General features: G+C 43.3%; 1 protein-coding gene and 1 long non-coding RNA gene across 2 annotated transcripts in view; both read left to right on the top strand.

The window, feature by feature from the left end:
• The window catches only part of ZCCHC14 (zinc finger CCHC-type containing 14), a 52,159-nt gene that overhangs the window by 12,789 nt on the left and 15,280 nt on the right, over nt 1–24,090 (top strand). The window contains exons 2-3 of the mRNA XM_027466672.3: nt 977–1,100; nt 21,957–22,030. Of these exons, the coding sequence (XP_027322473.1) occupies nt 977–1,100; nt 21,957–22,030 (198 nt within the window). The remainder of the gene's footprint in view (nt 1–976; nt 1,101–21,956; nt 22,031–24,090) is intronic.
• On the top strand, nt 1,987–10,283 carry LOC140003496 (uncharacterized). The gene is made up of 2 exons (XR_011812285.1): nt 1,987–9,522; nt 9,669–10,283. It is a non-coding gene; the product is annotated as an uncharacterized lncRNA (long non-coding RNA).

The following is a 24,090-nucleotide window of genomic DNA, read 5'->3' on the forward strand; positions in this document are numbered from 1 at the left end:
ATTTCACATTAATTCGAAATGTGGCAATTGAAATGCAAGCAGTGCATTAGTACGAGTGCTGTTAGTAGCCTTAACTACCTCTTTACAGCACATTTCCCTCTTTCAGCTGCTTCCACCCTCCCGTTCGGCGCTGCTAATGTAACTGTTCATCCACTTCTGCTTTTCATTACCTAGAAAACAAGAGAGTAATTGCCTTGCTTATGAGGCAGGCGTTGAATGTTTTGCCACAAGTAATAGATGTTGTTGTGTTGCTGCATAATTGTGAATGGCCTTGTGGACAGCAGCTCAAGTGGGCAGTGTTCAGTTCTGCTTTTTCTAGTGACTTGTGTTTGTTTCTGTATTTTAAGTAATGGTGGGAATAGGTTTCTTATGGTAAACGCGGTTTATAAGGTACGGATCAGGCTGTGAAGTCTGTTTTGATGATGCAGCCTGCTGCCCGGGCATCCTTTGTGCAGTTCTTCGTTGAAATCTGATCGTGATAGCAGTCTTTCAAATGGCAAAGACAAGAATTAGCTTTTCTCTAAATTGGACTTTGTTCCTCGCAATCCATGTGGAAACACTTTGAAATGCCTTCAGTCTGCATCTGTGCAGTTGAATGACATAACGTGAAAATGACGGCTGCTTTTCAAGAGCCCTTTTTTCCCCAAGTTTTCTCGCTGAAGAGTTAAGAACTGCAGCGCCGAGAGGTTAATGGCCCTGCAATATCTCCGCGATTGACTGCTGTGTGACTATTGTTTAAAAAAGAATTATACTTTAAGTAGCTTTATAGATTATCTTGGCTAATCTAGATTTGTGAATAGCTGCTGACTAAAACAACTTCCCTGAACTGTTACTTGTGGAATATCAATAGTGACGCCGCTGGGTTTTGGAAGCATACATCTCACCGCCTTCAAAGCAGCCCTGTTCACCCTGGAGGAGCGTGTGGGGTGTTTGAGCACCTCAGTTTATTAAACTGGATTTTTGTTTTTCTTTCCAGGTCACTCCAAGGTCCGAGACCCCCATAAACAGTGTCAGTAACAGTTTGGAAAACGTCCTACATACATCAACACATTCCATTGAGGAGTCATTACCCAAGAGGCCTTCAGGGAAACACTCCAAAGGTGTGTCCTTTTCTGCATGCCTGCTTCCCACGGGGGAAAAAATTCTCTCTTTATGGCAACTGGCATTTCTTTAATCAATTGGAGACGAATTTTGCTACTGTAATTCTGGCTTGGGTTGAGCGAAGGAAGGCAGAAGGGCAGCTTTTAGGAAGTGTTGCAGCACGGGTGAGAGACAAGTATGCTTATTCTGCTGGGAAATAAGCAGGAATGTTGCTTGTGGGTTGAAATACCAGCTGACCTCTCACCAAGTGTTATATTCTCAGAGTGAATCTCTGCCACTCCATCTCTCATCCTCGTCTTAGCAGGTTATATCTTGGATGAAGTGTAGGGCGATGCGTTGCGTTACTGAAGAGAAGGTGTTCAAAGCAGCAGCTAGGCTGCCGCTTGCTGCTTCTTTACTCTTGGTTCCCAAGAACATTTAAATAAGAAACTGGGGGAAGAAGAGGGGAGTATAGCAGAGCTCGAGCCTTTCTCAGCACGTTTTTGCCTCCTTACTTCCAACCTCGAAACCCTGAATGTTGGTACACAAGAAGTTTTTTATTTTTGACATGTTATGTTGCTTACTGACCTGGCTAAAAACGGGGCTTAAATTTGAGTTAAGAAGTATGCATTCGGTTTCTACGCTCTGAGCTGTGATTATAAATATTAAAACATCTAGGTTAAACAAAAATGCTCTTAGTCACATTGTCATGCATTCAAAAGGCACCGTTCAGTGAGGATGTTGTTAGAACTGCAAGCTGCTGTTTGTGGAGTCGAGCTTCTGTGAAATCTTGGTAGGGTTAATAAAAATAGCTCTATGGTAGAATTAATGCAGGTGAAATCCTGTGGTGGTTTTACCGTACTGGGCAACTAAAGTTAACATTCCAGCCAGACCCAATACAAATCCACCATCACATCAGCACTAGTACTTTGCCTTCAAATGTCATTATAAATGTTGTCACAGAGCACATAAATTTTTCTTAGATTTACGGTTAGTTTTCAGCGTTTTGCTTCCTCGTCTGCCACTGGCTTACTGCATAACCTTGCAAATAAAAATAGCTTACTACAACTTACGCCTTGAAATTCTTGATCATAATTTGTCTTCCACTTCGTGTGGAAGCAGAGGATCTGATAGGGTTTGGAAACAGTTAAACATCCCAAGGGAATGTCATTAACTTGCCTCCGCTGGACCTCCTTTTGTGACACACTCAACTATAATCCCAATAGCTGTAAGTAGCAATCATTTTTTTTACAGCAGAATAATGCTGTAAGTAGCTATTTCTCCAGCTGTAAAAGCTATCAGGATAGGAAAAAAAAAATGCAACACTAAGCAGAAGCATGGCTAGGATGGTGGCTTTCATCTGATAAAAATAGGACAAGGTTCAACACTGTTTTCGTTTGTACTCAGTGATTGCTGTTCCAGTACTATATATGCCAAGATTAGTCATGGTACGCTGTGAAAATTAATTATGTTTTCCTCTGATCTGTTTTTCCCTTATAGGATACCTGCTTAGTTTTCAGGGACCGTAGTTTTTTTAATTTAGAGATTGCCCTGGTGGTAGCTGGTAAAAGGAGCCATGGAACAAATACGGTTGTTTTTACTGCCTGATACTCTGCTTTCTGGTTCACCGGCAGCAAAAATTACTTTTGAGTTCTCCTGGATCTATGATAATCTGTATGGTGGCTCTTCTTAAGGCTGGAGTACAACTGAGATTTGCTTGTGAGCCTGGGGCCGCCATGGAGCTTCTCCATATTCCTAATTCTCTTAGCAAATAGCAATCTCTTAATTTAGTAGGGTCTGCTAATTTTTTAACCTGGAGTGCATGAAACTCTATTACAAGAATAGGGGTTTGGACAGATTGCTCGACCAGTTGCATAATTCCAAAACAAGACTCACTGGCAAATATCAACGCATCTTGAGAAGACATTTTCTTGTTTGTGGCCAGAAATAGCGAGCTGCTTGGGTTTGTTGTTCTTGGCCAAGTACTAGAGCTGGAGGTGTCTCGGTTAAAAAGGCTGTGGCTGAAGCAGAAGAAAAATGAGAGGTCTCACTGAAGATGCACTCTCCGTTGCGTTGGATTAGAGACAGAGGTTGCATTAATCCGATGAATGGTTTTAATCCTGACGTGTGGAAATTCAGTGCTATCACATCCTGTGGCTGTAGCAGAGCAGTGAGTAGCCTTGTAGTAGGCAAGGCACGAAAGCCATCAGTGCTGTATTTTCCCTAATCCACACCTTGAAACTGCCTTTTAGGTTCAAGTATTTCATCTTTTGCCATGGGAAAGAGCTGAAGAACAGAGTATACTGCTGAGAACCCTAACAAACTGGTGTAGGTCTGCCTGCACGTGTTTGCATTAAGTGGCTGGCTGGAAACATTCACGCGTGCTTCACCTCGAAACTTGTCAAATACTCAACTTCTGAATAATCGCACCATCCGATCTGCACGGAGTATTGCTGCCTTGGGAAACAAATATTTAAAATGAGCAGCAGGCTGGGAGCCCATATCCTGCACCTTTGATCTCGAGGCCCCTCTTTGGGATCGCTGTGGGGCATTGGGGTGCTGGTGGGTTCTTGGGACTGGTGGCCCCTATATGGCAAAAGTCACTGATTTCTCTCTGCTGCTCATTCAGTCTCAGCAAAAGCCATTTACTCTGCTGTGCCTGTTGAGATAAGCATGGCAGCAATCTGCTCTATCTGGCTTTCATAAAATCAAGTTGAAGGATTGAGCCTGTGCAAGTTGCATCAGTGCAGATGGGCATTGGCGTACAGTGGCGTAGGTCTTAGGAAGTCAATTTGTCGAAATTTGCAGTAGCAATGTGCTTTTTTCTTATTTATGGTCAGTGACTGGATCATTTGAATTCGTTTTCACATATGTGGAAGTAATCTTAACTGGAGGTAGCTTTGGGAAGTGGAGCCCTTTGGTCCTCGCAGGGACTTATCACTTTTGTGCTTGTAAGCTGCAGGCAGGTTTATTTACAGGCTTGAAGCTATTGACAGGTCTCGCTGGGCGAGGAGAAGTGAGGCAAATACAGACAGACTCTTGTGTTACGTGTTTTTGGAATTTCAGCAGGGATGTGCTGCTAGCTCTTTCTCTTTTCCCCCGTTTCCAGATTGCAGTGAGGTTTTAAATGCGCCTTTAACGCTGATCCAAGGGAAGCAAGCAGATCCAAATGCAAGTCGGGCATTTTTTGCATACTGGGCGAGCAGTGCCACGCCGTCCTCCTCGTGTAGCCTGAGGCTTTTTTCTCCGAGACTACAAGAACTGAAGTGGTGCAAACGTAGCTGCAGAAGGTGTCGATGTCTGCTTGATTCCAGTTTCAAAGATGAGATTTCATGCTTGAAATTGCTTGCCTGGTGGGCATGTACGTTCAGCAGCAGTGCAGCTGTGCAGGGATGGGCCTTTCTGTAGGCAGCCTTGTGTTGCTGAGCACAGTGCAATGAAGTAAGTGTTCGTGGAGGGATTCTGACAAAGGCACCAAAGCTTGCCTTAAATTCAGGATTTTATTTCCCTTTTTATAGGGAGCTACCTTAAAGCTTCTCTCCGAGTAGCAAGTGACCCAGGTGACTGAAGGAGGTCACTGGTTGAAAATAGGATATTAACGAGCAGCTTTTGTTTTGCAGGCAATCCTGCTACGGTAGGGAATTTCAGTCCCTAAGCCAAAGTCCAGAAAGAGCTCGTTTGACCTATGGGAAGTCCCATTCACAGAGCTAATTTGTAACAAGCCTATGGATCTAAAGTTCTGACCTCCCGCGGCCATTCCCGAAGGAGAATAGTTACGGTAATCAAATCTGAATGGAAAATTCAGCTTTAAAAAAAAAAAAGGCAATAGTAATTTCCTGTACACCAGAGATGTTATTAATTACTTGCTGTAATGTTCCGAGCAGAGCGATTTGGCCATTACATGGATAGCACTGTAGGCAAGTAATACTTGGTGCATGTGACATTTCAGCAATGTATTAAACATGGTCAGTGACCACAGCATATTTTCCAAAGGCACAGTGGAATAAAGTACATTACACCAGATGTTGAAGTGCAGAACAAAAGAATCTTTATTAGAAAGGCGACGTAAGCTGTGCAGCGTTACAGTACGGAGACTGCAATCTAGGGATGCAATTCCTCCTAACACAGGGTGAAATTTTGATTTGTCACAGCCCCTGTTCTGAATTTTCTGCAGTGAAAGTTCTCTGTTGGTATTTTTAAGATGTTCATTACTGTTACGAGGCTTTGCAGGTGGCAGTTACCACCGTTTTCTTCCACAAAACAGACTGGGAGATGGTTTCCTTGACTGAACCAGCCTAATTTTTGTGTGAAGTGACAAAAATTCCCCCATTCTTGCTTCCTGTCGGTTTAAATTATCTTTCCTTTCTGCCGTTGCCGCACAAAACCTCAGAATTGTCTCCGAGCCAGTCTGCTTTCAAATGAAGCAACTGTTGAAACACGATCCTTGTACAGTGAAGCTGAATCAAAATTCTTGCGCCACATGCATCTAATGATAGGCACAAACTGCTTTCTGGGGATGGGGAGGAGTCGAGCTTTGGGATGTGAAGTGGGTACAGTGGGCTCTGTGCTCCAATCCCTCCTCCATTTAGGAGTTCTGCTGAGCACAGGAAAACTCATTTAATTGAAGTCATGCTCTCCGGCCACGTCAGGGATCCTGCAGAGCCTTAGCAGTGACCTGGGCTAGAATAAATGCACATGGCTACAAGGAGGGAAAACCAAACTTTCTCCAAATTGCATCTCGCTGATGTATTGATCTAATTTGGGATTAATTCGGTGATGTACAGTGTGTGCTTGCTTGCACTAATCCTCTTGACCTCAGGTGGTGTGAGTTGCAGGTAGGTTAAGCTGCTTGTTAGGTGCAACAAGCTGTGTTATCTAAACTGTTCGATTAAAATAGTTGGCAGAGACGTGTGGTGTAAGCAATCCAGAACCTCTTACAACTCCTCTACTACCTAATTTATTTCCCTCAGCAAAATATATTTGATTCTCTTTGTCTCCCACTTCCTTGACTCATCCTTTTTCCACAAGAAACTCAACCGCAGGAGCTCTTAGTAAACGACAGTCAAGTCTTTTCCTCCAGAAATGTTTGACGCCAGTTGTTCAGCTTATTGGGGGCAGAATGAAGATATTTGGGGTAGGGGAAGCCCTGAGATCCTTTTGGTCCAGGGTCTAGACTTAGCAGTGCTTTGTTCTGTGTCTGCTGTGTAGCTGGGCAGTTCTATTTTTAAGTGAATACATCATCTCCAACAATACTGGGTCAACCACTGGTAGGGTAGGGCTTATAGAAATATTTAGGCTATGGTAATCCTTCAGGAAAAATCTCCCTAGACCAACTGTATATAATTTTTCACCTGTTTGTGTATGTCCTTGTTCGTTTCATCGTTGAGGTAGAGCAAGCTCCATTTCTAAACCACAGCAGTGTAGTTGGTGTTAGAGCACACGCAAGGCATCCCATCCCCGTCTTCTGTCTCTACACTGGTTTGGAGGATCAAGAATTTTGAGTTAATTCTATCAGTCAAGTCCAAGAATTAGTGTACTTGGGAAAAAAACAAGTTTAGCTGTTGCATATTTTTCCCCACTGCCTGAAGATGGCTGCAGAAATCTTGCAGCTTGCTCTTCTGCCGTTGGATTTCGACGAAGCTTGGAGGTTTGACTTTAGAATAAAGGAAATAATCGTGTTTTAATTTAGTCTAAAAAAAAAAAGAAAGAATACTGCATTTCGTCATAAGCCTTTGTAGTTGTGTGTCTCTCAGGCAGGTAGGCACAAAAACACATGTGATACCTTCAGAGCCAGGACCAAGTGAAGGAGCTCACCCTGTGGCTGCGTCAGAGCTGGGAGCAGGGCTCTGAACTCCTGGGGCTGTGCTTGGGCATGGTAAATTTATGCTGTTAACTGTTAATAAGTTAACTTTTGTACCCTAGAGGCTGGAGGGTCTTCCCCCAGCCCAGATGACCCCAGAGGGTCATCTGTCTTCCTTGTTGCCTCCCTTTCCCCTTAGCAGGATGTGTCAGGGGATTGAAATTTCAAAACTTCTCGTAAGGTGGGGAATAAACGAGTCATGTAGGACTTAAAGAAGACAAAAGTGAGCATAACTGCTGGGTCTGGTTTCCTGGCAATTCCTGCTGCCATCTCATGGCAAGGAGCTCTCTGGGAGAAGACGTTTGTCTGTGCCACTTGAAGACTGAGCAAGGGATGTGTGAAATGCTCAGAGATGCTCAGCTGTTCGTCGCAGCTCTTCAGAAGTTACCACCCTTTAACATCTGGAAATGTCTGATTGAGTTCACTTATTCCGCTGCTGTGTTAAACAGGGATACAAGAATTAAAAATAATTGGCTTGATTATTCTAAGTTTACGTTTTCCCTAAACTAAATTGGATCAAATAATCAATTCAGAGGAGAAAATAGTAATGATTCACCTGCGTTCTTGGAAAGCAGTCTTCTTGCCTATTTTTTTCTCTCATCGGTGCACAAATATCTGAATAACAATGTTTTATCAACAGGTAGCTGGAGGTTTGAGAGGTACGTGCATATACAAATTAGAGATGTTAACTCACAGATTTTTGAGTCCAGAACTGAAAATGCATAAGAACTTCAATTTTCAGAGGTTTCTTGTCTTTTGCTATCAGCATTAGAGCTCTCGTGCTGGAGCATTCTTCTGTGGCTGTGGGAGGCTGGCAATTTTCAGAGGAATCTGCCACCACTGCAAGGAAAAGAGAGCAGATACTGCAGGACTTGAGATAACGTTCCAGAAGTTGGTGGTATGGGGAACTGGAAACAATAAATCCTGGTTTCAGGCAGGGCAGCAAGTCCCAGGAGGAGATGCATTCGTTCTCCTTGGTACGGAGCAGTGACGTGACACACTGGTCTGGTTTGAAAGCGAGAAGGTGGGTGGAAAGGAAGGATGAGAACATTTCACTAAGTTGTTTACTTTGCCAGCAATTTTCTTTGCTTCCTCTGCTATTACTGCAAATATTTCTCTGCTCTGCTTCCGTTCCCTTTCATATGAAAGGGACCTTATTTTGTATGTGACAACACTGTATTTTCATAGAAGCGATCAGGATTTCTCACATTTAGTGCTTGGCATGAGGGAACAGATGGACTGCAGGAAAGAAACAACTAATGTAATACTCGAGCTAGGGAGAGACCTTTTGCAAATGGTAGCTGAAGGACACGGGCAGCAAGGGGAAGAAACTGGCTGTGTTGTTTTTTTTTTAAAAAAAACAGAGTTCTGCACTTTGACTACCAGCTTCATATGTCAGAAGACAGCGGGTGATTTTTTTTAGACTGTAGCTTCAAACTCAAGAGTTGATGCCCTGAGGCCTTTGGGGATTCCTGTGCAAGAGGAATTTTTCTGGGAGAAAACACTTGGCTTTGTTTTTTGTGTGGTCAGACAGGTTCTCTGGCCATGCTTTGTAGATTCAAACAAGTTCCTCCCCATTGTTTTGCTTGAGTCCTTAAATATTTGCTTCTTAAATATGCCTTTAACTCAAGTCTCCATTGGGCTGGTAAACAAATGAAAAAATAGTGATACTGGAATTTGGTTTGTTTTCAAGAGAAACAAGAAAGAATAAAGCTGAAAACAATCAAAACAGTGCAATTCTGTGTGTTGGGGTGGCCTAAAATTGGGTTCCTCGGTTCAATGCAGGCTTTTCACAAAGTGCATCTGTTGAAAAATGCCAGAGCAGCGCCAGATATTGACACCTGGCTTAAAAGATTTGACAGCTGTATGGGTAGCAAAGGCATCTCGAGTCGTTTGTGGGTTGATGGCGAAGAAGGAATTTGAGAATAAGATCTCCTTTAGGGATTGCAGATAGTGGAAATGAGGGGAACTGTGGGGTCACTCCGTCCCGGAGCCGTGTGCTGCAGGGCATCTTGTGCTTTCCTTGAGCATTTGGTGCCAGTGCTGCAGGATGCATTCCTGGGATTAGGGGAGCCGTGGCTCCGATCCATATGGTGTATCTGTTACTGTGTCACACCAGGAGCAGAGGAGACAAATGGTCAGCTCTGGCATTGCTGAGATGCTTTGTCAGATTGCACTTTGATTCCGTTTTCTCTTGTTCTTTTATGCTGGGTAATCACAGGTTGAAACCATGCAAAACAATGGTTTTAATTAAAGTAAATTGCGTTTCTTTGGCGTGAGGAAACGCGAAGCCAAAAGGTTAATGCTTCTTTTATTTTTTTCCCCGACTTGTTCTCTTATCTCTGGAAAGAAGCAGCGGACTCGCTGCGTTACTGCACCGCTGAGAGTGGATGCATTTCATCAGCGTATGGCGCAGCTGCTATTTTTAACAGTAACTCAAAGGGGTAGCCCTGCTAAAATTACATCATTAATATACACAGCTGAAGGGAAATGGCACGAAGCACGACAGTGCCTTAGCAGCTTCTCCATTGTGTCTTCCACTCGTGGGGATGAATTATTCAATGAGCAGCATTCGAGCAGAGGTACGGTTGGGTTTCGTACTCACAAAGCAAACACTCCTGTGGCATAGGTGAATTTGGTCTCCGAAAACATAGGTATGGAGTAAGTATTAGTGGCTTGGAGAGGTCAGAGTCTGTGTTCCTTCCTTCCTTTCCCTGCTGTGAAACAGTTCCAGGATTTGCTAGATGCCCTGCGATTGTGCAAGATGGCAGGCAGCTACAACACGAACCGTGTTTTGTTTCCTTCGGTTCTTCAAATTGAAAAACCTCGTGGCAAGCGTTGGAGAGTCGCAGCTTCAAGATGTTGAGGATTTTAGTGGTCGGGGGTTTTGTTTCTGTTCTTTCTGCTTCAGTTCCTGTGCATTCTCACTGGCTTGGCAAATACTAATAAAATCTTCTTTGGTCTTCTCTTCCCTTTTGTATTTGCTTCATAGATGTGTTACTGTACAAGTATTACACAATTGTTTTTGTATCTCAAAATAAGCCTAAATGCTGAATTAGAACTTTATTCTGTCTTTGAATCGCTGGTCAGACCCTGTCTGGGATCCAAAACGAAGGAACAATGCGTTGTACCAGAGTGAAAGGAAAGCAGAATATTAAAGCCTAAGACCAGAGACCTGAAAATGTACAAGGACGTAATTGCCAGCAACAGGAGAACCTCTCCAAAGTGGTTGTGCAGAGGGATATTTTTCTCACCGAACTTAGCACTTGAATGCATTTGTGTGGCTCTTGGCAAGACTGCGTGTACTCAGGGCTCTGCCTCTTCCAGATCAGCCCCTTGCTCTGGTGTTTTTACATAGTACGCTAACAGGGTTTTTAGCGCTGTTAACATGGTTTTTGTCCTGTAATTCTTTGAGAAAACAACAGCAAAAAATGAAGCCGATATCAAATTACTTTGTCCTTGCTGCTCATGCTTGTTACTGCAGCCTCAGTCATGAGTTTGGAGATACAGATGCTGCCTTCAAAAATGCAGAAGGGAGCACGTGCCTGTTTACGGGGCTGGAGCAGCTGTGTTCCCCCATAAAGCTCCCCGCCTGTATTTGCGTCCCGGTTTGAAATGCAGCCTTCTGCGGCGTGGACGGAGCCGAAATTGTTCGGCAAAGGTTGGAGCAGCGGCCATCTGATCCCGGCGTCCTGGTGCTTTATCACCAGATTGCCCTTCAAGCCAGGGCATGCTGGCTGAGCAGCTGCTCTGCTGGAATCCCACTGACAGGGGCTCTGCTGGATATATGGTTACACCCTGCAGCCCACAGACCTGTAGGAAAAAATGTGTAGGATATATAATGAAAAAATAATAATAATAATAATTAGGCAAGCATAATGTTCAGGTCCCAACTTGCTGATTTTTAAGCTTGAAACCTTGCTGGGGAAATCCTCATCGGATGCAGTTGTGCCTGATTGCAGCTGTTATGCAGTAGGGAGTGGGTCCCTAAGAAAGAATAATAAGAGATTGTAATTAAAATATGACACGTATTTAAATAAATAACAGAAACCTATTTAAATAAATAACAAAATGGTGTGAGATGAAAAAAATAATGTGTAGTAGGGATCTTAACACCTCCTCACAGCTCCCCTCTTTGCTTCCATTCTCTCCTTTCCCCCCCCAATGATTTTTCATCAGCTGAGGATGCTCCGAGATGGCAGCTTGTTTTATTAGATGGCATCTTCTTGTTTTATTCACTGGTGGGTCTGGTGCGTTGGCGTGAGGCTCAATTTGTCCATCTGTATTTAGGACCCGGCTCAAAACTTCAAAGCAAATGCCAGCTCAGAAAGATTCCCAGCCGTGCTGACTACCTGAATGTGTCATGGTTTTTCCCCATCTGGTTTCCTTTCCCTTTCTAAGCTCAGCATGCATCTGGTCTGTGTAGATGGGCGAACTTCAAAGGCTTCAGCTGTGTTAGTTTTGTTTCCTCTGGTGGTGTTTGGGAGTTGGTGAAACCTGGGTTTTGGGACTTTAGCACAAACTGAGTAGGGAAGGGGTCTTCTGCAACACCAAAAATGTTTTTCCATGGAAAACCAACTTTGCATCATTGTAGACAAATAAAACATTCAGCTTAGAAATATCTGGCTTGTCTTGAGTTTGGGGGGCTTCAGTGAACCAGCTGCCAGAGAAAACCATTTCTAGGGAAGAATAAACCAGCATGACACTTCTCTGGGCTGAATTAAACTCCTTTTAAAAAATTAGAAACAAAGCCAAGATTTGTTTAAAAGCAATCTCTTAAGGAACAGCCTATAAAATAATCAGTTGGTCAGATAAAACCAGACTAAATATACAACTGCGTATTATTTATCCAGTAAGTAAAAATATTTATATGCAAGGTTGAACGTCTCTCTTGATTGCGGAGATATTTTTACTAGCGTGGACTACATAATTAGATATAGACAGCCTGTTTATTTTAATTGCCTATAGAAGAATATATGCTGGTGGTTACCGAAGCTGCCTCCAAACCCAGCGTTTGTGCTTCTGGTCACTTTTGCAGATGTACTCCTCCAAATGAGCCGCACATTCCTCTGCGAATCTACTCCGGGTACATTGGAGAGGATGAGTCACTGGGCCAGATTTTGAAGTAAAGGGATCCGTAACTTGCACGTGCTTCTCTTGGTTGTATGAAAATAGTTAATCAGATGCAGTTACATGTAGAATTTACCAGCTCGGGGAATTAGGCAGTAAGGAGGTTTTACAAATTAAAATCTGGAGCTCTTTGAAAATAAGCGGTCTTCCACCCGTCAAGCAACAAAATCTGAGCGCATGCTCCGTCCCAGGCATGGTGACGACTGCCTCCAAATTTACTGCAGGATACCTCCAAGCCTTCAGTGTTGCAAGTGCTTACCTAAAATTGTATCTGGAAATGCCAGGGTGTTTCCATGGCGTTAAAAAAATGTAGTTAAGGATTCCTTCTGGATATGCTCTGCCTGTTGTAAGGAGATGCATCTTCACTTTTAGAGCTACTTGTTCAAAACCAAATTATGGGATCCATCTTACCTCTTGCTAAACTGGCCTTAATGTCACTCTTACAGCCTTTTTTTGTCTCTGCATCATAGCTCTCTTCCTGTCCAGAGCTCTATTATACATATTTCAACAGCATATCCCTGGGAAGTGTGTTTCAAGGAACAGCACCTGCCTAGTGCCATGCGTTGGCGTTCAGATTTAGTAAGGCAGCAGAGCTGTTACACAAATATGGCCAGTACAGCAGCCCTTCCTGAATAATTTATTCCTTAAAAGTCCTTTCTGGCATTAGAAAAGAAGAAAAGCATCGTGTAAGGCGGTTTTCAACCCGGTGTCCGTGGCAGACAGTTCAGCAGCAGCAATATAAAAGTTAGCGCTCTTGGCCTAAAGGACTTGGTAAGAAAAACCTTCAAATTAGTGTCTGAAGCTGCATCTCGATTCCGAAAGCAGCTGGCTGATTCTTCTGGGCTTTGCATTTTCCTGTCCAGATGGGAGTCTTCTCCAGCCTGCAGTGCAGACAGCTTTTTGTTTTATTTAAGCTTTTCAATCCAGTGAAGTTGCGAAACCATTCTTTAGGTTGATTGGCTTTTGTGGCCAGCTGAAGTGCTGACAGTCATCATTCAGCATTACCCAAAACAATGCATGAAGTCAATTAAAAATTTAAAAGCGAAGATATACAGATATATTTTTTTTTAGTCTGTCCTTTTTTGGGAGAAACATAAGGTTCCTTAGCTGGCAAGTTAAAGAAGCCAAATAGAGGAAATAGCAGTAACATGAAAACTACTAGTTTGGGGGTGAGCTGTACAGTCCCAGCGTATTATGCTTCCTCAGTGCTGCCAAATGCAAGCTAATGTCCTTGATTTTCTTAAAAAAAGCTGTGTAATTATTTCCTGTGGAATATTACAGTTCATAGTCCCCAGTCTTTATATTGCAGTAAAGTGACTTATCGTTTAAACTCGTGTTTTAAGTCTGTTGGTTTTGATATTTAATACTCTTTATGTTGGAAGAAGCCTCCTTTCTTATAAATAAATGCCAGTTTGAAGAGCATTTCTTCCACTTAATGTCCCTGTGTGACACAGCTGCTGTTACAATCCTTTTGTTCTGTCCATAAAGCTTTGATTTCCAACGCCGTCCTGTCCACGTTTATATGGGCAGCAGCCACCCAGAAGACTTGCCTTGGAGCTAGCAAAACTTCTGTTTTGACTTCTGCTGTGACTCTTTTTAAGCAGCCATCACGGAAAAGCTGCTGTCTGTTCTTTTACTCCTAGTTTTGGGGAATACCAGCAGAAAAACAGGCGGTGGGCCCTGTTACGAGGCTGAATTGGGTCCCAGGAAGTCTGCTGGACCTTAAACTTCAGTGTTCTTTTTCCTCCTTGTCACAAAACCACCTGTCTTAGAGGGAAAGCTCATCCTGACTGATAAGGAATCACAAAATGCTGATCTTAAAAATAAGGACCAACAAGTGGAAGTGCAAGGAGCAGTGAGGGATGCGCCGTGCTTCCTAACTGCTGCCCGCTGCCGGACCCTGCTCCATCAGCTTCAGGTGCTGGGGATGGGGAAAGGGAGAGGCCCCTCCTGGTTCCTTGCTAAATATTCACTCCTTTGTTCTGCTAAACGAAAGCTGTGATGCTAATTGGTCCTGTCTCCTCTGAATTCGTTACCGAGGCAGAATTAATTCCTGCAGGATGCTGCGTATGACTAGCTTGGTGATAATCACAATGACTGCTCCGGTTGGGGTGCTTAAACTCAGAGCATCCAGATTAGGCTTGTTCCTACCACTCCAGGGGGTACTTCCCTGCTCTGCAGAGGCTCTTTCTATCTACTTTTCCTGATTAAAAAATAAAAAAAAAATTAACCCAGGTTCACAAGACATTATCAAAGTGAGCAAGGAATGCGTTGCTGCTCCATGCTCATCAGCTTTCTGTGAGATTGTTTAGATTAAATGCTGTTGATGAAACTATATTTATCCCAAGTTCAGCTTGAAGAAAGCATTATGGCTTGGTGTTTATCTGCTGAAGCAGTTCTCCCAGGTAATGATATCCAGGGAGGCCTTGTAATAGAAGTCTCAAGGAAATGTGTGACTTTCAGTAGTGTTTTCAATGATGTTTGCATTGCTGTGGTCATTGCTAGGTGTCAGTACTGTAAATGCACTGGTCTTGCTGGGATAGCCTTTGATTTTCTGGACAGTTCAGACTTCACAGAAGCTTGAAGGTACCTGGTCTGGGACAAAATAAAAACCTTGTTGTGCTTTCATATCAGCCACAGGTCTTCAGCATTCTTCTGGAGAAGGGATGTAAACTGGATGTAACGGATGGTTCGATTTAGATCTTTCTCAGTAAGAAGGGGCTTTATGCTTGCATAAAGGCTTTGGGATCCCCGAAGTGTCCCTATTATATCTCTTCAGATGATGTTTTCTTAATCCCTAACTGCTGCATTATGTGGGAACAGGCTAACCTCTTAATAAACAACACTGATGAGTTCTGAGAGCGAGGTGCCTCGTGTCTCTCAGTGCAAAAATGATAACGAAAGGTCGATCCTACATGACAGATCAGGGTAGTTAACTATGGAGAATTGCTTCACCCTTTTCCACATTTGATTTTTTTCTAGAAATAGTAAAGATCATTCTTCGAAGAGAAGCATTCGTTTCCTTATGTCTTCCCTCACTTCCAAGGAATACTCGGAGCGGGTCTCGATGCTCTCAGATGGCAGCAGCTTTCCCCCTGGTATAGCTATAAATAGACAAGCTGAGTGATGTGCGCCTGTCACTTAAGTTACATTCAACTCTTGATGCTTTTTAATTGTTTAATGTACTTGCATTTGAAGAACACAGCATATAACCTGCCTCTTCGTGGCCTTTCCCTCCCCGGGAGCAGAGCAGCTGTTAAGTACAGACCTTGCTTTGCATCTCCTCGCTGTGTGATTTGCACTCTGGCCCGTCGATGTTTTGATGCAGATTGGATGTCTTAAGAGGGATGGTTAATGTGTCATGAAGCAGTGCAAGGTGTGCTCTTGCTGGCTGCTGAACAGACCAAAGTTCAGGCTGAATGGTTTCTGTGTCATCCTCTTAGTACCTGGTGATTCACAGCTGGCTAGGTCCCAGCCCAAAAGCTGAGGGACGCTCCAGGACACCCTCCCTTCCTTCAGCCTTCCTCTGGAGACGTTTCAGACAGATCTACAACACCAGCTCTTCCTTACCTTTAAGGACAGAACCATTTCAAGCTGTAGTACTCCAATTTGTTGACAGGGCTTGTGTTAAATAAACATGAGACTGACCCAACGTGAAGTTCTGGGGCACACAAATAGCAGAACGATGCTGGCCAACACCTGGGTTACTTTGCTCCCTTCTCCCCAGTTCCAGTTTGCTGTTCATCTTACAGACTGGGGCCAGCAGTTGCTATATGTGCTTTGAAAATCTAACGTTTGATTCTGCAGGTGCTCTTTGGGCCTGCAGCATTGTACTTAATGCATAATTTAAGCGCTGAGAGGTAGGAGGCAAGTGAAATAAAATGCATTTAGTTGATTAGGAAGCTTAGTCTTGCGTGCTTGTTGCAGAAGACGATCAATGGATTTGCTGGTGAGAGGCAGAATGTATCTTAGTTTTTTCCTGCTCCATCACAGCCTAGGCAAAAAGCTTTCCAAAAGATCAGATCTGCGAAGGCAGGAAGCTTTCAGGGAAAAAGCAGAGAAAATGCCCTCTTACACTGATACTTGTGAGCAGTTTCTCAGCTCCCATTCAATCGATCAGTTGTATCACCTCGTTTCGTCTGCCTCGTTGCCAGAAATGTTGTGCAACTAGCAAACAGCTCAGCTCTTTCCCCTGCTTTCCCCTCGCTTTTGCCCGTGTATGTATGAGAGTAAATACTGGTGGCTTTGTGGATTGGGTAAGGAAGCTTCGTGGGTTTTAGATCCGAGTTTTTGTGGAGTCTCTTGGGATTACTTTGTCTCATGAGCAACAGTAACTTGAGTAACTCTGCTTTCTGAGGCATTGCTTTATTTTCGAAAAACAAGAGGAGATGGCATGTGAAACTCTTGGTGTTGCATTTTTGGTTACCACTTCTGTATAAATAAGGATGTAGAATGAATTTTACTAGTTGTTGGTTTTAGATAGAACTTCTCAGCAAAAATTCAATGTTTTGTTGTTTGTTTTTTTCTTCTTTCCATAAGAGAACTTCATCAATGAAAATAAACCTGTAGGTGCAGAAGCACCAGTTAGGATTAGCTACTTGGCTGCCTATCTAACACAACATGTAGGTTATTTATGATTTTTTCCTGTTTAATTTTGTAGACTTTTTTTTTTTTTTTCAAGTATCATATTTTGAGAGCTGCCTGGGCTCAACCCGGTCTCTTGACAGTTAAATTTTACCATCTGAATTCCAGAGAACAATGCTTACCTTTGCACCGCATGAACTCAACCTACATGCAGTGATTTAGTAAAGGCAAACAAGGAGCTGTTTATGTACGGAACAGAAATCGCTTGCAGAGTGTAGTAAAGTCTTCTTAGGGGTTTCGATGTCTTTAACCCAGTTACTCATCCTGGAGCGCTGGGGTTAGTGCCGAAATACTGGATATTAAAATGAGTTAGCTTTAAATCAATATCCGTGATTCTGTTGAATTTATCTCCTTTTTGGGGTAGAACTCCTCTTAGTGTGGATTGAGACAATCTGTCTGGTCCTTTTACCTAATAAGTGGCATTCTCCAGAAGTTTAAAAAGGGTGGTACAGATACCAACACCCCTACAATGGAATATCCCTATAAAGGACTACCAAGGTGACTTCTAAGCTCACATTTTCTCAGCTCTTGCCCATGTCCACTGCCTGTTTCATGCTGTCCTTGACCCACTAGGAGTGCCTGGCTAATCCTACAGCGCCTGAATCCCTTTCCCCTCCGTGTAGCTGCTGCCTGGGGAGGAGAAGGGCTGAGATCACCCTCGCAGAGAGAGAGGCCAGCAGGGACTGGAGTCCTAAAGCTGAGGTTTGGTACGGGGTCTGCAGGGGGAAGGAGGCGGCTGGATTTCTGCCTTCGTGGGAGCATTCAGCTGATCAGATGACAGTGCGCTAACCTGCAGCCAAATGGGGTAAAAGTCTCAGGAAAACTGAACTAAATATTTCACCTGGAACATGTGGTACAAGGGAAAAGTACCCTTTGGAAAGGTGGAAAGAAGACTTGGGAATCATACCCATACCATGGAGGAACTGCTGTTAAGATCCAAGCTGAGCTTTTATAAACTGGCATGTAGTTTACCTCCATTTCGTTGTGTGTTAGCATACAAAGTTGGAGTATGTGGGTACACACGTAGAGTAAGAGCCTGAGAAATGGTGGGCTATATACCCCCTCGGTCTGCTCCTGCCCTGTATTGCTCCAGTCTCAAACTGGATGAGCTGGGGAAGGGGAGGTTGCGATGCTGACGTTCGTTTTAACTTCCTTGGGACCCAAGTCCTCCAAATTGTGGTGTGCTGCTGCTTAGCCTTCTTGCACTGACAATCAGTAGCATACCTCAACAAGCAACGGCGTGGTCACGATTCTGGAGGGCTCCTCAAGACGTGGCTGGGAGCTGGTGGCAGAGATCTTTTCTCTTGCAGGCTGTGGCGTGGTAGAAACTGGAGCATGGCAATGCAGCATCTCCTCGGGTCCTGGGCTTCCAGATTTGTGACCACCCTGCAAGCCCTCGTGAGCTGGGAAGCTCCTGTCTTATCTCCCTGGCTGTGTTAACAGCTGTGCTGGCAGGACCTGGCTGTGTGGCATGATTCCCACTGCATCATAACCAAGTGTAAAGGATGTGGACGTAATCGCAGAGCGGTATTTGCTTTGGCCTCGGCGATAGCATTTCGAATGCAAGCTTCAGTAACTGATGCAATTCTGGGTGCAGTTGATAGCCACACGACGAACATTTCTCATTTGTGTTCAGAGGAAAGTAGCAAAGTAAAACAATCTCCCCCCAAACGCCCGAGGAAATTTGATTGCAGGAAATCTCTGCTAGAGAATGAAGATGTTTCATTCTGTCGGCTGCCCTTTCAAAGCAGAGTTCAGGAAAAGACAAAGGTTTGTGTAGTTCAAAATTAGATTTCGAGTAACTGTGAGTATGTGGGAAGGGCTGTGTGGGTATGTCCCCGTACTCTGCGCTCTTCTGAATGAGGCTACACAAGTTGTACGCAGCCACAGCCTCGATGGGAGCCCCTCCTGCACCTCCTGCAAACCTCCTTTGTCTTTTTTTTATCCCTTTTGTGTTTCATTTGTGACTTCATCCAAATCTGTTTTATGTGCCTGTTGTAGTTTCCCAGATAATTGTGGATTTAGCTCCATCCCAAAGTCTTCTGTGCCCCCTTTCTCTAGCAGGTCAGAAAGCCTTGCAGTGGGTGAGATGCATCCACACACACACAGGCACTTCTGTTAGCTCATTTTACAGGGAAGTGCTGGAAGAAAGGAGCAGACAGAAAGGAAGATATGCCTCCCACAGATCCCCTAGCATGACAGCAGACACCCTTCCAAGCTGCTCTGGCTGGTTTCTGCCCCATGAACAACACCTGATGTGAGAGTGGACCCCTGGTACTCATGAATGAGTTCCCTGTGATTATTTCCAGACCAGAAGCTTGGATTGAAGGTAGTGCAAACATGCTTGCCCTGGCTATCTCCTGAAATAGAAATATCGACTGGTTTTTTATACCTTGGATGGGGAAGCTTGAGCCTTGCTGAATTCAGCATCCTGAATATACACCGGCCTTTTGGGTCCTGAAGTCTCTTTGGTTTTTCTGGTCGTGGAATCATTTACAGTGACATTGGGTAGAGTCAGCTCTTTGCGCAGTTTCCCATGGTTTTGAAATGAGTACAGTAAAAATGTTTCCTTTTTTTTCCATTTTTAGACAATTTGTTAGACAGCAAATTTAAAATCCACCGGCTCCTGCTGAGTACATGGCAGCTTTTTCTTCCTGAGTTTTGTGTGATTGATTGTTCTGAATAAAGTTAAGCTGCATGGTAAGTTTAGAAAGGCTATTTAATAAAATCAACCACCAGTTAAATAATAAAAAATAAATAAAATCAAGAGCCCACATAACAAAAACATCCAATAACAAATTAAGTGAACACTTAATTATAAGACTAATTATACATTTTATATCATTAGCTACTTGGGGCATTTTTGCAGGTCATTAGAAACAGTTTGGACAATTGTCCCTAGCAGCACGTTGCAGCTGCACGATGAACTACATTTCATGCTCTGGAGCAGACCTCATTGTAAAAGATTCAGTGCAGGGTCACTGCAGAAACGTGTACCTAATGCTTCACCTTGCTAATTGCAATCATTTTCCAGAGGATAAACTCACTGCAGCAGATGATATTAACTGGGTAAGCTCAGGCAGAACTTTAGCACGAAGAGGTCATGTAACCATCAGCACAACAAAATCTAGGAGTTGAGTTAAAGTTTGTTATTAACCCACAGAGTAAACCAGAAATAGCTCCATTTTATATTGGGAGGTAATCCTGTGTTGCTTGAATTACTGTAGAGGAGTAATGAATAGATAAAAGAGATGGTGTCTGGAAAATGTAGAAAATACGAATAATAAAAAAATTTCAATAAAGCAACACTGGATTTACTGTAACTGGCAAATGCTGAGTAACGTTTGCCACCTTCCTGGCTTTCTTTGTCCTACTCCAAAGCATACTTTGCTGCAGTTGATGCCAGTCTTTTGACGTTTCACTTCCTTGCTCGTCCTTCAGCAGTTTCACCAGCAGCATGGTGATACCCCACACAACATCCACCCTACCATTTCTCTCTAATTATAACCCCAAAATGCATATCCCAATCGCTATTTGCTATATTTTAACTGTCATCACAATTAAGGGTGCCCTGAATTCTCTTAAATCAGTATATTGAGGTGTAGATTTTTCTTAAAATTGCAGGAAAACCTCTGAACTATGTGCATGCTTAAATCTCCGTGCTGTCCAGATAGCTCATCGGTATCTGGCATGCAGCAGACGTGTTCCCGTGGTGCTGAGCGTGCAGTGTAGCAGCGTGGTAGTACTGTGAAAGCAGCTTGGAAACGCCAGAGGAATCCACTGAAAGCTTTAAGGGGAGCAAATCTCGACAAAAAGGATAAGATAGAGGAGAAAGTAGTAAGTAGTAAATTGCTGTTCTTCGCAAGCATAGGGATTTGTGTCATTGTAATTGGGAATTAGATGAAGAAGGAATGGCTGAGGATCCTAAAGGGAGTGCTAATTCTGGGTATCAAAGAGCAGCATCAACATCTGCACATCTATTTAAAACTTGGTAGTTCTAAAAATCTTAACTGCAAATAAATAAAACTCAAGGAGGAGGTCGGTTAAACAGCCAAGAGCTAGGTGGTAACGTTTTTAAATGACAAAACACAACAAAAAAGTTTAAATGGACAAGGTAAAGCCTTGGGATTATTTCATGGGGAGGAAAATCGAGCCCCAGGTTGGAGATGGAGCCGCCTTGGCCTTGGGAGTAGGCTGCTTCTGTTATCAGGGAAGAGAAAGATAAATGTGATAAACGCACCTCTGAGTCATACAGGTGACATAATGTATAAATAGTCTTGAAAACAAGTAAAAATGTTGTCGATTGTAGTTCCCCAGAAACAAAATGTCAGGCTCTGGATTTCTCTCCTTTGAACTGCTGCGTGGAAATGTAACGCGCACAGCATGCGGCCCTCCCGGCACCTGTTGTTGGCAGCTAACGTTCCCCTGACTGGTTTTGTCTAATTGCTTTTGAATTTTGAAGCCGATGCAATTGAGATTTTATGAGAAAAAAAAATAATAATAATATGTGTATCCCCACGGGTGCAGGCACAAGACAGGAGAAATTACAGGAGCAGCAGAAAGGCGGTAAAATAACCTTGATAATGGTTAGCATGGTGAGAGCTTTGATGTGTGTGGGAAACGAGAGGCTGCGAGGAGGTGGCATTTCAAAGACCTGACGCCGAGGGCTGTGTCTGTAAAGGCTGCACACACGTGGAGATGGAGGCAGCAGGGTCTGGGCTGTGCAGCCCTGCCCTCTGGAAGATCCTGGCTTTGCTTACAACTTCCACAAATAGCAATAATTGAGGCCGAAGTTTCCCGTCAACCTGCACTCAAGGAGGAGCCCTGATGTCAACGGAGCAATAAAAAAGCACTAAACTTGTAAAACCAGCCCCTGAAAACACGGTTTTCACCGGCCATGCGTCAGGTTCCCCGTAGCGGGATGCTGTTTGCTACGTGACGTTGCTCAGACAAACCCATCCCCTTGTGTCGGGTCTGGTGGCGTGCCAGTGAGTGCTGTCATACGGCCAGGAGGAAATGAAGAGCTTTGCACTTGGTCTATTGTTTGGGTGGTGGTGGAAATTAAGCCTTCCTAAAGCTGGAATGGAAAGCAGGTTCAATGGGTATCACCTTCCCTATCTGCCCTCCAGTGTGCACCTGAAGCACTGCCGCCAGCCGAGTTCTGGCCCTAGCTCGAATAATCCCTTCTGCATGCAGCTAAAAACATCCTCCTCATCCTTCTTATCTCTTTGCTTTTCCACAGTGAGTGTTGAAAAAGTGGAGCTAAAGGGACTGGCACACAAGAAGAATGAGAGAAATGTTGAATATTCCTTTGAGGTAAGTTCTGCTGATTGTTTTTGGGATTTTTTTTTTCCTTTGAAAGAAGGGAGGATAACACTTAAAAAGGAGTTAAAGCAATTCTCAAACATTGTTAGATCCCAGAAATTGGTCCTCAAGGATAGGTGCTTAGTCTTTTTTTTTTTTAATCAGTGATTTGTAAGTAGTCATAAATTGCTGTTGATTAACATATGTAGATGTTGCAGAGATTGACTGGTAAGTGGGACACAGGCAAAGAAATAAATCACTCCAATGCAGCCAGTTGTGGCAAATGTATATTTTTAGGAAAAAATCACGCCACACTTGCAGAAAATGGTATCTGTGTCCTGGAATGCAGAAGCTAACAAGAATGTGAGTCTTAATCTGGACAAACGAGAGAAGTCAGGCACTCAGGGCAGTTGTGTGTGTATGGGAAAAGAGGCAGAATGACCATTTATCTCCGTATTCAGCAGCGAGGGGAGTGTGAGACTGTGGCATATGTTTCAGACGTTGCTGGTTTTAAAAGGGGTGTTGTAGAGTACAGAAAATAGCTATGGAAATTATTCAAGGCTTGAGGAAAATGCCATGCAGCGAGAGACTTAAAGAATTCCACCGAAAGATGACTTGAGCATCATAGAAGAGTGTGTTTAAAGGGAAGAAAATATTTTATGGTAAAGGAGTTGTTAATGTAGCAGAAAAAAAAAAAAAAAAAGCATAACAGGAACCGTTGTCTGAAAATTGAAGCCAGACGAATTCAGACTGGAAATGAGAATAGTTCTGCTGGAATGAGAGTGGTTAGCCACAGGCTGCTAGGAGAAGTGGCTTTTCCCCTTTTTGACGCAGCTTTTGGGGCTTCAGTCGTTGCTCACGGTTCCCGTGGGCCTATGATTTCATTCAGTGAAACCCTGTGTTCGTAGCGGAGAGCTGTCAAGCAAGAATGACAAAATGCTTTTGTCCCCTCCAATCTGAAGAACGTATTCCAAAATTCAGAACGCAAAGCCCAGAAAATGTCTTTGGCTTACTTAATGAGGCATCAAAGCCAAACAGTTGGTGAGAAAGGGAAAACCTGAAAGAAAAAGGACAGTAGAATTTCAATTATCTACAACTTTCACTAAAAAGAAAAGTTTCTTTCAAACTGAGACCCAAGCCAGAGCGCCCGTTTGGCGTCTTCGTGTGATGTTGACAGCATTAACCTCTGCTTGTCTCAATTCAGGGATAATGACTGTGACTGGTCCAAATGTCATCAATATTAGAAAGGGTTTTTGATTTTTTTTAACATCCTTCTGAACGATGTCGTCGTCTGGACTCCAGTTGCATACTCATACTTTGTGGAACGTCTTTTCCTATCATAAATTCTTCTATAAATACCAGAAATGACTTTTATCGGTGACAACATTTCACTTGACGGCTTGTAACTAAATAAGCCGTCCATAGTTTGGCTGAGCTAATAAATTGCTCCTTGCTTGGTTAGAAACCTAACTGCTAAATGTTTTGTTGAGGAGCTTGGGACCAGAAGTCAATAGATAGAGCAGTTTTCAGCCTTGCTTGGCGTTGCTGTTGTTCCATGGATTTACAGCTCATGTTACTGTTTTGTAAGTATTGGAAGTTATATCAAGATAGCAAAACACCACTTTTAACAAATGTCAGGTTTTTACAAAACCAGAAGGAAAGAGAAATATCTCCTGTATTTCCTGAAGCTTCTCACCAATCTTAAAAAGGTATTAATTCATCGCAAACCTTAAAAAAAAGGAGGAGAAAAGGCTTTGCAAAACCAGAAGCTGCTCAAGTTTTCTTTCTTCTTTTCTTTTTTCTTTACTTTTGTGTAACAGCTCTGCAGAGAGGAAATTCCTCCATTATGTAATCTATTTTGAAATCCTCTCACCAGTCTTTTTGGCTGCATTCTGGAGGCTGGAAAAACTGTGTGTATGTTTTCAGTTGTCATTGAGACTAGCGTCATGTGAGAAGATGGCTTCCTGCTTCTCAAACACATAAACCCAGCTTCTTCCCATATGTAGCTGCTGAAGACTCGAGTACCTGCCAAACCCTTTGAATTGGGGATCTTATGCTTGAGGGGGCTTGCT

Source organism: Anas platyrhynchos, chromosome 12 (assembly GCF_047663525.1).
Source record: "Anas platyrhynchos isolate ZD024472 breed Pekin duck chromosome 12, IASCAAS_PekinDuck_T2T, whole genome shotgun sequence".
In the NCBI taxonomy this organism is placed as follows: Eukaryota; Metazoa; Chordata; class Aves; order Anseriformes; family Anatidae; genus Anas; species Anas platyrhynchos.